General features: G+C 45.7%; 1 protein-coding gene across 1 annotated transcript in view; it reads right to left on the reverse strand.

Annotated features, from left to right (window-relative positions):
- LOC124793304 overlaps nt 1-18,750 on the reverse strand; it is a 75,158-nt gene that overhangs the window by 26,482 nt on the left and 29,926 nt on the right. The window contains exon 3 of the mRNA XM_047258009.1: nt 13,544-13,694. Coding sequence (XP_047113965.1) covers nt 13,544-13,694 — 151 coding nt within the window. The remainder of the gene's footprint in view (nt 1-13,543; nt 13,695-18,750) is intronic.

Here is an 18,750-nt window from a genome sequence, read left to right on the forward strand (position 1 = left end):
GCAAAAAGAGAGAAGAAGGATTAGGGTTTAGTGTCTCAATGGAAATTACATCATTAGTGAGTACAAGCTCAGATTTAGGAATGATGAGGAAGAAAATTGGCTGTTTCCTTTTAAAGAAAAAAAACCATCCTACATGTATCTCCTGTAAGTTGGGTAAACCAAGATTTCTGTTAACCTTTTAACAATAGTAAAGGTTATGTAGAAGGTACAGTCTTTAAGTATTTCACAAATGCCATAATGGGACTTATCTGGTTGCTGGATAGGCAGATGGGGATTTGAATTGCTGTCTTCCCCCCCCCCCCCCCCCCCCCCCTCATACTACTACACACACATAGAAAGGCAAGCCCAATTTCTTACAATTGAAAAGAAAGGAACAAGATTAAAGGAGCACTTAGAACCTGAATTGAAAGAGATTTAATGGAGATGCAAACTTCAATGAAATGACACCACTTAGAAGTAAAAAGCATGCTCAGTAACTGGAAATCAAAGAAATTAATTAGGCCTTAACACAAAATATTGAAAGAGGCCTCACTGACTTTTGTAGAACAATTGAGAGCATATAAACTGTGTGGAGTGAATTGTACACTCAATGGCAATAATACTTAAATAACGACAAACATCAATTTACAGCTAACATGGAGGGAACTGAAAGGTCAGTTAGTGAATACATATATGAGCTAATTAATTACCACATTAAAGGACACTGAACCAGAAGTTACAAATGTGTACCTTATTTGAAACACAAAAAGTCTGAAATGTATGATGGCATTGTGTAGCCAGTAATGAATGCCTGAATGCAGTCATTAACTGGCTTAAAACATAGGCAGAAAAACCTGAACAAAGCCAGTCCAATGAATGTCATTAATTTGAATGGCTCAACAGAAATATTTTAGCATTGTAGTCTTCTTATGAAAACCAATTTATTTACCAAGATCACCATTTTACCACAATTACTAGATTGCTAATTTTGGCAATGCATACTGCCATCTTCAGATACAGGGTGTGGTAGTTACAACATACAATGGTGGTGGTGGTGGTTGTTGGATGTTTAAGGGGGACTAAACAGCGAAGGTCATCAGTCCCCCATTCCAAAATCAGGTGAGCCGAAAATCTACGGAGCAGATAAAAACCAAAGGGGGAGGAGACGTCCCCCCAGGCGCTAAAAGAACACAAACGCAGCAAGAAACACTACAGACAAGAACAGGACAGAGGAGCACCAGACAGAAAGAAACAGAAGAAAGGAGGATGGCCGGAGACTGGTCGACTGACCACGAGAAAAAAAAGGGAAAGAGTCAACCATCTCACGGCACACCAGAACAGCAACAGACACAAGGACAAAAGACACAGAAAGGGAAAGGTGCAGGACCTCCCTAAATCGAACCATAAAACGGACTACCACGGATAAAATTTAAAACGTCATCAGCCATGGAGGCATCGTCGGATAAAACCAAAGCCAAAGTGCCCGGGAGATTAAAAGATTGCCGGAGTGTGCGCAGTCGAGGACACTCCAGCAAAATGTGGCCGACCGTGAGCCGGGACCCACACCGACACAAGGGGGGATCCTCCTGACGCAACAGATGGCCGTGCGTCAGGTATGTATGGCCGATGCGCAGCCGACACAGGACGACTGAGTCCCTGCGAGAAGCCCGCAGGGAGGAACGCCACACATCAGTCGTCGCCTTGACAGCCCGTAGTTTATTCGGGGCTGTCATGCCACGCCACTCAGCAGCCCACATCCCAATCAGCTTACGGCGCAACACCAGCTGCTGGTCGCGAGCCGTAAGGCCGATCTCCAAAGCCGGGGCGTCGATCGCCCCTTTGGCCAGCCTGTCTACACGTTCGTTCCCTGGGATGCCAACGTGACCTGGCGTCCAAACAAAAACCACCGAACGACCAGAGTGGGTAATGGTGGAAACAGACTCCCGAATAGAGGACACCAGAGGAGAAGAGGGATAGCAGCGGTCGATGGCCTGGAGGCTGCTCAGGGAGTCACTGCAGATGACGACGGACGCATCTGAGCAGGAACGCATATGCTCAAGAGCTCGCAAGATGGCCACTAGCTCTGCAGTAAAAATACTGCAGCCAGCCGGCAAGGAGCGTTGCTCAACATGGGCAGCGTGAGCAAAAGTGTAGGCAGTGCGACCATCAACCAGGGAACCATCAGTGTAGACAGGCTCACAGCCCGGAAATGAGTCGAGGAGCGCAAGAAAACGGCGACGGAGGGCCACAGGCGGAACCGAGTCCTTAGGTCCCTGTGCCAAATCCAGATGGACGGACGGCCGGGACAAACACCAGGGAGGCGTAGGTGTATGGACCCGGAAGGGAGGCAGTAGAGGGAATGACCCCAGTTCTGACAGCAGGGACTGGACACGGACAGCTACAGAAAGCCCAGACCGAGGTCGCCGTTCGGGCAGGTGGTGGACCAAGGCAGGGAAAAGCAGGCGACGATTGGGATGGCCTGGCGAGCAATGTACGTGGACAGCATAGTCGGCGAGCAGACGATGGCGGCGAATCCGCAGCGGGGGAACCCCGGCCTCCACCAGTAGACTATCCACGGGGCTGGTGCGAAAAGCGCCAGTTGCAAGCCGAACCCCACAGTGATGTATGGGGTCTAACAACTTCAACACTGAGGGTGACGCAGACCCATAGGCCAGGCTCCCATAATCAAGCCGGGACTGCACAAGGGCTCTGTACAATTGCAGTAGGGTGCAGCGATCTGCACCCCAAGACGTGTGGCTAAGGCAGCGGAGGGCGTTGAGGTGCCGCCAGCATTTTTGCTTCAGCTGAGTAACATGAGGAACCCATGTGAGCCGGGCATCAAACACGAGTCCCAAGAAGCGGCAAGTGTCCACCACTTCAAGCAGGTGGCCGTCGAGGTAAAGGTCAGGATGAGGGTGGACCGTCCGACGCCTGCAGAAGTGCATAAGCCGAGTCTTGGCAGCAGAGAACTGAAAACCATGAGCCAGAGCCCAGGATGCTGCCTTGCGAACGGCGACTTGCAACCTGCGTTCGGCGACTCCCGTAGTCGTGGAGCTAAATGAGATGCAGAAGTCGTCGGCATACAAAGAAGGAGACACCGACGACCCCACGGCTGCAGCCAGACCATTAATGGCCACTAAAAATAAGGAGACGCTCAACACCGAGCCCTGCGGGACCCCATTTTCCTGTATGTAAGAGGAACTAGAGGTGGCACCGACTTGCACCCAGAAAGAGCGGCGCAATAAAAAGCTTTGAAGAAAAGCCGGGAGCCGACCACGAAGACCCCACGCATGCAATGTGGCGAGGATGTGATGCCTCCATGTGGTGTCATACGCCTTCCGCAGATCGAAAAACACAGCAACGAGATGCTGACGTCGGGCAAAAGCCATACGGACAGCGGATTCCAGCCGCACCAAATTGTCCACTGCAGACCGGCCCCGACGGAAGCCACCCTGGCATGGAGCGAGGAGACCGCGCGACTCAAGGACCCAACACAAACGCCGCCCCACCATACGTTCGAGCAATTTGCACAAAACGTTGGTGAGGGTAATGGGACGATAGCTGTCCATCGCCAGTGGGTCCGCACCGGGCTTCAATATGGGGACAATAAGACCCTCTCGCCATTGCGACGGGAACACGCCTTCGCTCCAAATGCGGTTAAAGATGGTGAGGATGTGTCTCTGGCAGTCCCTGGAGAGATGCTTCAGCATCTGCGCGTGGATGCAGTCCGGTCCTGGTGCTGTATCAGGGCAATCAGCGAGGGCAGCGAGGAGTTCCCTCTCGCTGAAAGGAGCATTGTAGGTTTCATAATGACGCGTGTGGAATGAGAACGGCGTCCGCTCGGCTCGCTCCTTTAGAGAGCGAAAGGCGGGGGGATAGGATGCAGTCGCAGAGCTCTGAGCAAAGTGCGCGGCTAGCCGTTCAGCAATGGCGGCAGCGTCCGTGCAGACAGCGCCGTCCAAGGAGAGCCCAGGGACACCCATAGGGGTCTGGGAGCCATAAATCCGCCGGATCCGGGACCACACGTGCGAGGACGAGACACGGGAGCCCAGGGAGGAGACGTACCTCTCCCAGCACTCCTGCTTACGCCGTGCAATAAGACGACGGGCGAAGGCACGGAGCCTCTTAAAGGCGATGAGGGTCTCCAGAGACGGGTGCCGCCTATGACGCTGGAGAGCCCGCCTATGGTCGCGAATAGCCTCAGCAATCTCCGGCGACCACCAGGGGACAGCCTTCCGCCGAGGGAGGCCAGAGGAACGGGGGATGGCAGCCTCGGCCGCTGAAATGATGGACGTGGTGAGAACATGGACCACCTCGTCAATGTCACCCTGTGGGGGAGACGCAATGGTTACAGCGGAAGTAAATGCTGGCCAGTCAGCCCTGTGGAGAGCCCAGCGGGGCAAGCGCCCAGAAGAATGACACTGTGGCAGCGACAAATAGATGGGAAAATGGTCACTACCACACAGGTCAGGATGCACCCTCCAGTGGAGGGATGGGACAAGTCCAGGGCTGCAAATAGAGAGATCGATGGCCGAGAACGAGCCATGGGCCACACTGAAATGCGTGGGAGCACCGGTGTTTAAGAGGCTAAGGTCGAGCTGAGCCAACACATGCTCCACGGCCCGACCACGATCATCGGAGACAGTCCCACCCCATAGAGGGTTGTGGGCATTGAAATCGCCCAGCAGCAAAAAAGGTGGCGGCAGTTGTGCTATCAGAGCAGCCAGGACATGCTGCGCGACAGTACCATCAGGTGGAAGGTAAATACTGCAGACGGTAATGGCCTGGGGCGTCCACACCCGAACAGCGACAGCCTCTAAAGCTGTTTGTAGAGGCACAAACTCGCTGTGAAGAGAGTTCAGGACATATATGCAGACGCCACCAGACACCCTTGCATAAGCTGCCCGGTTCTTAAAATAACCCCGATAGCCACGGATGGCGGGGGTTCGCATTGCTGGAAACCAAGTTTCCTGCAGAGCAATGCAAAGGAAAGGATGACGGCTGATAAGGTGGCGGAGCTCAGCTAGATGGTGGAAGAAACCGCTGCAGTTCCACTGGAGGATGTTATTAGCCATGGATGGGAAAGGCGTGAAGGGACTGGGGAGGCAGATTACGCCTCCGGGGCCCCTGCTGCTACTGAGTCACCACCTGGACAACAGCCATCTACTGCATCCGAGGGACCGGCGAGATCCATGTCCTCAGCGGACGCCAGAATCTCCACCTCATCCTCAGACGCAGAGCTTGTAGGAAGCGGTGGAACGGGTGCCACTGCAATGTCGGTAGCCTTGGGGAGTTTCTTCTTCTTCTGCTTTTCGCGCTGTGCCTTTGGTGGCGCAGGCTGGGAGGGCGCAACTGGGTCGGTCTCAGGGACAGACGACGACCGTGTGTCCCTACGACCAGGGATCGGCGGTTGTTTAAGCCACTTGCGGCTGTCGGCCTTTGTACCGGACGGAACTTGGGAAGGGAGGCCCCCAAGGGACCCCTTCCTTACGAGAGTAGCCGAAGAAGTCTTACGCTTCTCCGGCTGGGAAGGTGGGACTGATGTCCCCGATGGTTGGGGGGGTGTTGCTCCTGAAGGAGATGGAGCAGGAGCAACAGGTGGTTTAGTGCCCCCCACCATCAAGGGGGCAGGTGTGGGACTTCGACTCTGTGAGCTGACTGGAGCGGATGGAATTGTAGAAGGAGTGACAGTTGCGGCATAGGAAGCTGTCATGCGCACCGGATGAAGCCGATCATATTTCCGCTTCGCCTCAGTGTACGTCAGGCGGTCGACAGTCTTTATTTCCATGATCTTCCGCTCCTTCTGCAGAATCGGACAGTCTGGCGAGCAAGGCGGATGGGGCGCACCACAGTTCACACAGATGGGAGGCGGCGCACAGGGATGATCAGGATGGGAAGGTCGACCGCAATCGCGACAGACGAGGTCGGACGCACAGCGTGAAGACATGTGGCCGAACTTCCAACACTTGAAGCACCGCATCGGGGGAGGGATATACGGCTTGACATCACAACGGTACACCATCACCTTGACCTTCTCAGGTAACGTGTCACCCTCGAAGGCCAAGATGAAGGCACCGGTGGCAACTTGACGATCCCTCGGACCCCAGTGGACGCGCCGGACGAAATGGACACCTCGGCGCTCCAAGTTGGCGCGCAGCTCGTCGTCGGACTGTAAAAGCAGATCCCTGTGAAAGATAATGCCCTGGACCATGTTCAGACTCTTATGGGGCGTGATAGTGACAGAGACATCCCCCAGCTTAGTACAAGCGAGCAAGGCCCGCGACTGGGCGGAGGATGCCGTTTTTATCAACACCGATCCGGACCGCATCTTGGACAAGCCCTCCACCTCCCCAAACTTGTCCTCTAAATGCTCTACAAAGAACTGAGGCTTCACGGATAGAAAAGATTCCCCATCAGCTCTGGTACAGACAAGATATCTGGGCGAATACGTCTCAGTGTCACGCAATGCCTGTCGTTCCTCCCATGGTGTGGCGAGGGAGGGGAACGATTTGGGGTCATAAACGTTGCCTTTAAAATGGGCTCTCGAACGCTTAGAGACTGCTGACGGCTGGCCGCCAGCGACAGATGATGTACCACGCTTCATTGCGGGTCATCCGCCCTGATGCCACCTACTCCGACCAAGGGCCCTCCCCACGGGCGCCACCCAGCCACAGCAAAGGCCACCTGGCAGGATGGCCATTGCCGGGAGTCCTGATGCCCCAGGGAGATGGGCATCTACTCCTTGGCATACGTGGGGAGTGAACGGCGCAGGCATCAGTAGAGCGATCCCTGTGTTGTCAGGGGGCTACAACCAAGAGGGTACATGGCGACCCCACCACAACGGACTGGCTACCGTGCTGGATCTTAGGTGCAAAAATGGCCAAGGTCGTCGTCACAGTTAAAAGAAACACTGCAGAGTTCAGCGTGGTAATCGCCCAAGAGATCGAAAACGAGCGGGACACCATTGCAACGACGAGAAAGACGGCTATAGGTCTAATTGCACGAAGGATACAGTGCACCATGTAAGGTGCCCTTCCCCAATTGGCTTGCTCTTCGGAATAATTTAAAGAGATGGAGGTCAAACCCAAGAGGGGACCATCACATAAGGCCGAAACGTTTGAGACTCCTTTTAGTCGCCTCTTACGACAGGCAGGAATACCGCGGGCCTATTCTAACCCCCAAACCCGCAGGGGGACAACATACAATGCTTAAACTATTCTGTCACAACAGGATTATACAATATGCTAAGTACAGTCCTAATGTGATGGAAGGGTTTAAGCATTGTATGGTGTAACTACCAATGCCTGGTTTTACGGATCTGAAGATGGAAATACATACTGATAATTTCACAAGAAAACTGGAGTACAAATTTATGGACTGCCTCATGCTCTGAATGAATCTGTTACATTGCACTATTTTATGTTTACAATAAAAACAATATCTGGAATCAAATGTTCATTGCATTTAATCCCTGCAAGAAAAAGATACAGCCAGAAATATTAATTAGCTCCTTTTTAGAAGTGTTTCTGGCTTCCTGGAACAAAATTCAAAAAATTAAATGTATATCAGCATATACACATAGAGGTGCAGTGCTAGAGCAACCAAAATGTCACAGTCACCCAAAAAATACTAAAATTTTGAAATAGCCAATTAGTAGGTACTCTCTATGGGCTAATATATGGTACCTGATGAGCCTTGAAAGTAGGAGATAGGGTGTATGATGGTGTACCGAGAAAACAAGGTAAGATTAAGAAGTCAGGAGAAACTGAATTACAGGAGCTGCACCTACAGTTCCATGATAACTTTCATGAAAATTATTCTATACTAACAAATTAAGAATCCAAACTTAAGATAAACCCCCCTGAGCCTTTTTGGTCAAACCCTACTGTATTCTTCTCACCAAGCGTGCAGCAGTAGGCAAAGTAGTCAACCCAATCAACAGCCCACTAATTGTTTTCTTAAAACACAATGATGCAATATGCCTGGTTCTGGACAGTTGTGCTACTCGTAAGATACTATTACCTACCGGAAGAAGGCTGGAGAGCTTGGAGGAACAAAGTCTGTGGCTCTATAGAGTGAAGTACCTACCCAACAGTATCTTGAGAACATCATACTTGCAAATTCCTTAGGCAGCAGAATCAAGGCAATACACTGTTTTTCTACATGTAGCAGCAGCCAGAAACTGAAAGCTTTTCTTTGTGGTTCAAATGTGTATATGAGACCAGACAATGTCACATCTAGATCAGGTACTAGGACTGAAGCAAATAGAGATGACTTAGATGAGGTGTTAACAGGTACAACTGCTTAGGTGGAATACATTAATTTGTGCCTTGTTGAATATGGGGATAGCTATTAACTTGAAAAAGAAAATCAATTTTGGAGGAAATCAAATATAATATTTTTGGTATAAGTTATTATGCCAGAAGGCATACCACCCAACTAAAATAAGATCACTGTTATATGAAATTTAACATAACATTAAACTAAGTTTCAGTTAAAATCCTTTAAACATTGGCGTAACTTATACTGACACTTCATAGTTACCTGAGGACTTCACAGTGAGGTGCTGTGCAAGTTGTGTAAAACCATGCTATATATAATGACTGAAGGAAAGAAGGTTAGAGTTTAATGTTCTCTCAAAAGTGTCGAATATGAGATGTGATAAAAAAATAATGGGAATGTTTGCTTTTCTAAAATAATATTTATTTATTCATCAACATCAACTTTGTCCCCTTTAGTGTAACCCCCTCAGACATAACACACTTGTGCCATCACTTTTTCCAGTCTTAGAAGCACTTCTGGAACTCACTTTTCATTATGGAAAATCCAGGATGTAATGTAACAATATTATCAAAATTTCGTTGGTATTCACCATACAGGGGAGATGCTGAGTCGCAGATAGGCACAACAAAAAGACTGTAACAAATTAGCTTTTGGCCAGTACATCCTTCATCAAAAATAAATGACACACACACACACACACACACACACACACACACACACACACACACGCACAAACACACACTCACACACTTTTGCAAATGCACCTCATACACACAGGAGTGCTCAGTCGCTGGCAACTGAAGTAACCCTGCAAGCAGCAGCACCAGTACATGAGTACATGATGGTGGGAGTGGCGACTGAGTGAGGGTCAGGAGGAGGCTAGGGTGGGGAGGGGGAGGGATAGTAGGGTGGGGGTGGAGGACAGCGAAATGCTGCTGTGGAGCACACCGGGATGAGGTGGGGTTATGTGCAGTTGCAAAGTTAGACGGATGGCGGGGGAGAGGTGGGGGGGGGGGGGGGGGGGGGATAGCCGAAAAGAAGAGAAGTAAAAAGACTCAGTGTGATGGTGGAATGAAGGCTTTGTAGTGCTGGAATGGGAAAAAGTAAGGGGCTGGATGGGTGAGGACAATGACTAACAAAGGTTGAGGACGGGAGAGTTACAGAAACAAAGGATATATTGCACGGAAAGTTCCCACCTGCGCAGTTCAGAAAAGCTAGTGTTGGTGGGAAGGATCCATTTGGCACAGGCTGTGAAGCAGTCATTGAAATGAAGGGTATCATGTTGGGCAGCATGCTCAGCAAAAGAGTGGTCCACTTGTTTCTTGGCCACAGCTTGTCGGAGGCCATTCATGTGGAAAGTTTGTTAGTTGTCATGGCCACATAGAATGCAGGACAGTGGTTACAACTGAGCTTTTAGATCACATGGCTCATTTCACAGGTACCCCTGCCTTTGATGGGATAGGTGATGTTTGTGACCAGACTGGAGTAGGTGATGGTGGGAGGATGTATGGGATATGAGCCATGAGGTAAGGGATTTGGAGCAGGGGTTGTGTAGGGATGGACGAGTGTATTGTGTAGGTTCAGTGGACGTTGGTATACCACTGTGGGAGGGGTGGGAAGGATAGTGGGCAGTACATTTTTCATTTCAGGGCATGATGAGAGGTAATCCAAACCCTGGCACAGAATATAATTCAATTGCTCCAGTTCTAGATGGTACTGAGTTAAGAGGGGAATTCTCTTCTGTGGCTGGACGGTGAGACTTTGGGAGATGGTGGGAGACTGGAAAGATAAGGCACAGGAGATTTGTTTTTGTACAAGGTTGGGAGGATAATTATGGTCCCTGAAAGATTCAGTGGGACCCTCGGTATATTTTGAGAGGGATCACTTGTCACTGCAGATGCGATGACCACAGGTAGTTATGCTGTATGGAATGGACTTCTTGGTATGGAACTGGTGGCAGCTGTCGAAGTGGAGGAATTTCTGGTGGTTAGCAGGTCTGATATGGACAGAAGTACTGATGTAGCCATCTTTGAGGTGGAGGTAAACATCTAGGAAGGTGGCTTGTTGGGCTGAGTAGGATCAGGTGAAGCAAATGGGGGAGAAACGGTAGAGGTTCTGGAGGAATATGGATAGGGTGTTCTCACCATCGATCCAGACTGCAAAGATGTCATCAGTGAATCTGAACCAGATGAGGGGTTTAGGATTATGGGTGTTTAGGAAGGATCCTCTAGATGGCCCATGAATAGGTTGGCATAGCATGATCCCTTACGGATGCCCTTAGCTGTACCCCAGATTTGTTTGTAAGTAATGCTTTCAAAGGGAAGTAATTTTGGGCAATTATATAGTTGATCATGGCGACTAAGAATGAGGTTGTAGGTTTGGGATCTATCGGGCATTAGGAAAGGTAGTGTTCAATAGTGGTAAGGCATGGGCATTAGGGATGTTAGTGTAAAGGGAGGCGGCAGGGCAGCATGTGGTAAAGGGACAGGAACTGTGGAGAGTTGGTGGAGGAAATGGTTGGTATCTTTTATATAGGAGGGTAGGTTCCAGGTAATAGGTTGAAATTGTTGGTCTATGAGAGCAGAGATTCTCTCAGTGGGGGCACAGCAACTGACCACAATTGGACCTCCTGAGTGGTTGGGTTTATGGACTTAGAAGGCACGTAGAAGGTTGGAGTATGGGGAGTGGTAGAGGTGAGCACAGAAATGAACTCTGTGGACAGGTTCTGGAAAGGGTCTAGGGATTTGAGGAGTGACTGGAGGTCCTACTGGATTTCTGGAACGGGGTCGCTGTGACAAGGTTTGTAACTGGATGTATCTGACAGGTGGCGGAGTCCTTCTGCCAGGTAATACTTGCAGTTCAAAACAACAGTGGTGGATCCTTTGTTCGCAGGTGGGATTATCAGGTTGGGACCAGTTTTTAGATGGTGTACTGCAGTTCTTCCTGTGGATGTAAGGTTAGTCTGTATGTTGAATGATTTGTGGAATGATGGTCAGGGAAAGCTCAAGGTTAAGAAATTCTAGAAAGTTAACAGGGAGTGATTTGGGGGCAGCAGGGTTGGATCACAGTTGGATGTAGGAGTGAACTGAGTTAGGCAGTGTCCAATATTGGTCTTGTTGAGTCTGATTGGTAGGGTTGGTGACGAAAAAGTGTTTCCACTATAGGGATTGGGAGAAGGCGAGAAGGTCTTTAACAAATGGTGCATGGTTGAATATGGGAGTGGGGCAAAAGGTGAAGCCTTTGGAAAGGACTGATATTTCTGTGGGGCTAAGTCTTCTGGAGGAAAGGTTCATGACTGTGATTCAGCTCTGTTTTGGTTCTGGATTTTGTGTGGTAGTGGAAGGGTGTTTTGGAGGGTAGGGTAAATTTAGTAGGTCTGCGATATAGGATTTGTCAGCTATCTGCCTATCTGCAGATCAGCATCTCTGCTATATGGTGAGTAACAACCTTCCTTTCATAATATTGTCACTTTTCATTTTGGTGTTCAGCACTTCAGTGATTCTGTTTCTATCACATGAGTGGTGGGAAACAACATCCTTTCATGGTTCTCATCCACCTTGGGAACAGAAAGAGGTCGCAGGAGGCCTGTCTGGTGAATAACATGGTGAAGTAAACTAATGGGTTTGCTTTTTGGCAAAAAAACCACAAACAAGCATTGAGGTACACACAGGAGCATTATCATGATGCAGTTTTCACAAGTGGTTTTACCATAATTCTGGTTGCTTTCATTAGATTGCTTCATACAAGCAGCTCATTACTAGCATGTAATATTCCTTACTGACCATACAACAATAAGGCAGGAACTCATGATGCACTATCCCATTGTAATGGAAGAAAACAGTGAGGAGAATCTTCCCATGTGATCAAACTTGTCAATTTTTTTTCAGTCTTGGCTCTTCAGGCAGATCCACTGGGATGATTAGGCCTTGGTTTCAACAACATAACCACACACCCATGTTTCATCACACGTTATAGTTTTCTTTAGAAGTTCTGGATTGTTGTCGACTTCATTCAACAGTTCCTGAATGATGCCTATTTGAAGTCATTTTTGATTGAAATTCAACAATTTTGGAACAAACATTCCTGTTACACATTTCTTGCTCAAAACAGATGAGAAAATAGCTTGGCATGCACCAAAGGATATGTCGACTTTATCAGCAACCTCTCTGATGGTGATCTTGTGACTTGACAGAACCATGAACTATTCTCCTTACTTCTTCCACATTGTCATCAGTAATTGATGTACTAGGGCATTCAGGATGGTCGTCATCTTCAAGAGCTTCTCAACCCTCTTTGAAATGTTTATACCACTCACAAACTCTTGCCTTATTCATAGTAGATTGCAAAAAGCCACAATCAACATTTCCAATGTGGTGCCGCATTTTATTGCATTTTTCAAGCAAAATTTAATGGAGAACCCTTGACCCATCTTTTTTTAAAGTAAAAATTCACCGAGCTCTCAAAAACATGTGTAACCATTTTGACTATCAACAATAAACTAAATATTCAGAACAACTCAAAATGCAAACATGCATCAGGGACATGTGTACCAACAAGATAAAACTGAAAATCAAATGTATAAACCTCACAAAATTAAAAAATTCCCTTTAATTTTTTATGACACTTCGTATAATCACTGAGGAATGTGAGACACCTTCTATAAACATAAAAGATTACCTCTCTCATGTAAGACCTAAGAGAAGACTTTCGCTTGGATACAGATGTGTTGATAGTTGGTCTGGAGGCATGTCTACTGCCGTGTCAAACTGTGATTCAAATTACTGCCTTTACAAGTATTGTGAACATCTTGGAAGAAGGTTTATGCAGCCATAGGAGCAGAAGCCATTGTTTGAGGATTTAAAAAATTCATATATTTTAGGTTTCAGATTTTCAGGACACACTGGTTTCAGAGTAAGGCAGTGACATGCTTCCTCCAATAGGACAGGAAGGAAGACTAGGGTTCAATGACCGATCAATAATGAGGTCACTAGAGGTGGAGTGCAGGCTGAGATAGGATAAAGATGGGAAATACAACAAGTTGTGTCCTATTTTAAAAGACAAAAATGTGCTCACTTAAGGCCTTAGTCCGCTGAGATGCCATTCTTTTATCAAAGTTACGTCATGCACTTGTATGACCCTAGTATATAAAGTTTTGGATACTGTCTTGCTTAACTTGCTGAATGGAGGCATATAAGAAGCAAAGAATGTATTAGCACATTATTAATATATTGTTTCAAAATAAAATACCTTTCATAACATAAACAATGGAAATATACATTACCTAAGGGCATGTATGATAGTTGACAATGACATAAACCCTGCTGCTACTGGCACTACAATCCCAACATACAGCAGTGAAATGACTGTGACAACAGGTAAGCCATAGCTGCGTGCTGCCAGTGGAAACATCAGAAGTACTGCCAACATGCAACCTGAATGCAAATGGAAATTTACAATTATCCAAACTTTAAAATTAACACTACATCTATAAAAGATTACCATAACTGTATGCTTAGTAAAGAAAAAGTAAAGTCATATTTCATCTTGTGTATGAAATTATAAGGCTCAAATAATGTGTGATAGAGAACCTTCTAAAATTTCTTGATTTTTCAAGAAAATTTTCCATGATTTCTTTCCTTCCTCCAGCTTGTCCTGTACTATTTCCAACAAAATGCTCTTCTGCACCTGCATCTACATTATGTAGACATCATCCAATTCATTTTCCACACTACTTTTTCATCGTGCTCTAGATACACTATTTCTATTTAGTTCATTGCTGGGGACTGATGACCTCAGAAGTTAAGTCCCTTAGTGCTCAGAGCCATTTGAACCATTTTTTTTTTCATTGCCAATACTTCATGTTTTGTTTCTTTCTAAACATTTATACTTAGTAGCCTTGCCAGCAAAAAATGAAATCCAACATTATGAATTCTCGAGAAAAGAATCTGAGGCACTCACGCCATGTCAGTCATTTTATACACCATTTTTTGTTCATTGGTGTTTGTTTCTTCTGAAGGCCAATGATAATATTCTTTTCCCACAGTTTCACTACAACAGTCCAAGTTCTTTATCACCAATTGTGGCAATGTGGCAAAGCCATTATTTTGACATTGTAAAACACTAAACTAATCCCTCAACAATACTTTCATTTGTATGACATGAATGTTACTTAACACAGTCTTTAGTTCAGTGGAAAGTTAAATTTTTTGTGTATTATTCGTAACTACTGTAAAAAGTCTGTAGCAGTCTTGGTTCAACAGGCAGTTATTAGCTATATCTTTGAAAGCACAACTACTTCATTCTTTGATGAATTCCTTATTGCTTTTATTTTTTGTTCCACATTGGAAAATACCATAGGCAAAGTAAATAAAGTAACAATATGCATTTGCAGAAGTTAATATTCTTCACAATTCATGACTTTTTACAGTCACTCACAACCGTAATTGGATCACAATAGCATTTACTTGTCATTTTGAGAATATAAAAAGCCATCTCCTGGAGTTTGCACATAGATATAGATATAGTTTACAATGAAATACAAATTTCATGTTTGGTTACTTAACAACAATTTATTGTATACTATTTGGTTCATTTCAGTTTGTTTCAAAGATAACCTCAGCTATGAATCTAATAGGGTTTTTGAGAACTTTGTCATGGGACAGGATTTCAACTAAGTTGTGATATACAGAATGCAAAATTAAGTACCCTTGTTTCTGATATGAGGTGAAGAACTGCCTCTGGCACTCAACCAAAACTAGTTAATCACAAATATGTCAGAAGTGGTTCCAGTCAGATTACAAGAACACAATTACAGCAGCTTTACATAATCTTCTTTTGATCTTAATTAAATGGTCTTTGTTTTGTGGAAAAAATCATTATTGTACCAGAACTGATAAAAAAAGGCTGTGATTCCAAACTTTTACTACAGTGTGACAGAAAAGTCGTTACAAGGCATGTTCAGAAACTAAGTGTACTGTGACCACAATGGTAACGTTGAGTGGTAGAGGGTGATAACCTGAACAGAGGGAGCATCACAGAAACATGACAGTATGTAAACTCACGTTGCAGTCTTTAGTTGTGTGAAAGATGTCGGAAAGAAATCCTGCCAAGTGCAAGCCACTTGATGTGATCTGCTTTCTATTCCCAGAAGGTATAATGCCTACCAAAATTTTTCTGTTAATCAAAACAGTTTACAGAGAGGATGTTATGATCAGAATGAGCATGTTTAAGTGGTTTAGGAAGCTTAGTCAAGGCAGAACAAATAATTATGACAAAAAGAGGCATAGGAGACCTTTCATTTTGACTAATGAGTTGGTGCAAAAATCAAGAAGACTGTTCATGTAGACCATCAAGAGACAGTGGGTGAAATTTCTGCACTGTTTCTACAAGTCTTACACAGGACACTCACAGAAACACTGGGATACAGGAATTGCACACAAATCCCAAAACAGCTGACAGAGCAGCAATAAGAAAAATCGGGCCAATAGTGCCTGCAAGTTCCTTGAGTGACTTGAAATGGAAGGTGAGAATTTTCTGAGCTCTACTGTGACTAGAGATGAAACTTTGGTGGCTCATTACACACCTGAGAACAAAAGACAGTTGTCACATGCTCTGAATCAATTCCTCATCTGCCAAAAATTCAAAACCACCATTTGAGCAAAAAATCATGGCCTCATTGCTTTAGGGCTGAAAAGGCATCATTTTGGTCGAACTTCTGCCTCAGTGGGAGACCATTAACACACAGTGAAGTTATGAGACCCTAAATGAACTCAAAAGGAACATTCAAAATAAAAGGAGGGGAATGCTGATGAGAGGAGGGTGCTTGATGCACAACCCCCTTCCTCACACAGCTTAGCCACCAAGGCTCTCTTGGACTCATTTGGTTGGGGCATTTTAAACCATCACCCATATTCCCCTAACTTAGCACCTTCAGATTATCATCCTTTCACCTCCCTGAAGGCTCATAGGACTGGAATTATATTTTGAAGCAATGAGTAGGTGCTGAACGAGGTTCTGAAGTGAGGGAAGGAGCTGGTGGGAGAGTTCTTCAAGGAGGGCATATTGAAACTTGTGTCCCAGTACACCACATGCATTGAACATGATGGCAATTAGCCATAAGTATATGAACAATATTCTGTAATTTTTTCAATTACACTTTTTCTAAAAAAAAAAAAAAAAATATATGTAAAAATCTAGTACACTTACTTTCTGCCATAACTCATATTTAAAATGTGATTTCAAACTTGGTACCACTGTGTCACAATAAGTTGGTTATATTAAAAAATTTTTATGAACATTAGCATTCATTTTACTAACACTCAAATGTCAAAACTAATGGTCCAAGCCAAAATCGGGCAGTACATCAACACATTATGACAGAACTTCTGTCAATTTCACTATCACCGAAACCCACTTAAATGAATATTATTTGTACCATTTTGGAAGAATCTGTCAGTTCCCTACAAGTATATGTGTGAATCTATTTATACTGTTGTGCGCAACTCCATCTCTGTCCCCCCCTCCCCTCACACACACACACCACCCACATCCCAGCGGTAGCACTATTTGCACCACTGTATGTGGTGGCACACACATGTGTTTTTGTGTTCAGAAGCAGCACAATTATGACAACTGAGTCCTACCTGCTTCCAACAGGTTAGTCTAGCTTTGTAACTGAGTCGCAATGGAAGTCATCCGAGAATGGTCTGCGACAATTTGTTTTCACAGAGCACCTTTCAGCTTGTATGTCCCTATCACAGTTAATGCATTACATGTACCACAGTGATGATTTGGTTTAGTTTAGTGGTTACTTGAGATTTACAGTTTACAATAATATTATTAATAAAGGACATGGAAACATATAACTTCTGTGAAATTTCTCTTACACGCTGCCTAAACTTGAGAACTTCTACAATTATAAATTATTACCATTACTCACTGTGACAGAGCAAATATGTATGATATAACACACTGTGTCTTCTTTCATATGAAGAAACAAAGGCTGAAGTTATACTAAGCATACTTGTTAAGATTATATAAGATCCACAACAGCTTGGTTACTCAGAGACACACTCACAACAACATATTAACAAATACTTTCTGTTTTACCAATCCAAAGATTCAATTGCACTAGCATAACAAAGATATAAAAACTCATCTAACACATATATGACAACACACTTTGTATTTTTCTTTGTAATGTTAACATTTGCTCAAAAGAAAAGTATAAAAGCAAGTACTGAATTTCAAATGGATTTAATCTTCTGTATTCCAAGTCTGTCATACAGCATCTTGAGTGGGACCCTTTTCCATGGTCTGGTTAGTAGATCAGCTAACTGGTTAGACCCACCTATGCATTGTTTGGCTGCAAGTCAACCCTAGAAGCAAACACCCATTTTCTGCAATTTTCTTCCATGACAATGTTATGAAAAGGAAAGTTGCCACTCACATTTGTACAAGATTAGGAAGATAATTACAGTCTCTGAAGGCTTCAGTGAGACTCTCTTTCCAGCCTCCCACCACCTACCAAATTCCCATCATCCGGTCACAGAGGAGCATTCCCCTTGTAACTCAGTACCATCCAGGACTGGAGCAACTGAATTACATTCTCCGCCAGGGTTTCAACTACCTCTCATCGTGCCCTGAAATGAGAAATGTCCTGTCCACCATCCTTCCCACTCCTCCAACAGTGGTATATCACCATCCACCAAACCTACACAATATACTTGTCCATCCCTACAGAACCCCTGCTCCCAACCCCTTACCTCATGGCTCATACCCCTGTAATAGACGTAGATGCAAGACCTGTCCCATACGTTCCCCCACCATCACCTACTCCAGTCCGATCACAAACATCACCTGTTCCATCAAAGGCAGGGCTACCTGTGAAACATATCATGTTATCTACAAGCTAAACTGCAATCACTGTGCTGCATTCTATGTGTGCATGACTACCAACAAGCTGTCTGTCCACATGAATGGCCACTGACAAACTGTGGCCAAGAAACAAGTGGACCATCTTGCTGCTGAGCATGCTACTCAACACAACATCCTTCATGTCAATGACTGTTTCACAGCCTGTGCCATATGGATCCTTCCCAAGAACACCAGTTTTTCTGAATTGTGCAGGGGGAACTTTCCCTGCAATACATCCTAATATTCCTGTAACCCTCCTGGCCTCAACCTTCGTTAATCATTGTCCTCACTCATCCAGCCTCTTCCCTGTTCCCATTCTAGCACTACTCAGTCCTCATCCCACCATCACACCCAGTCTCTTTACTTCTCTTCTTTTCCACTGCCCTCCCCCCCCCTCCTCCCCGCCTCTCCCCTGCCCTCTGCCTAACCTGCAGCACTTCACTATTTGCCACCCCTACCCTACTATCCCTCTCCTTCCCTTCCCCAGCCTCCTCCTTACCACCACCCAGTTGCTATTCCCATCATGCACTGGTGCTGCTGCTCACAGTGTGGCTACAGTTGCCTGAGACTGCA

Source organism: Schistocerca piceifrons, chromosome 1 (genome assembly GCF_021461385.2).
Source record: "Schistocerca piceifrons isolate TAMUIC-IGC-003096 chromosome 1, iqSchPice1.1, whole genome shotgun sequence".
Classification (NCBI taxonomy): domain Eukaryota; kingdom Metazoa; phylum Arthropoda; class Insecta; order Orthoptera; family Acrididae; genus Schistocerca; species Schistocerca piceifrons.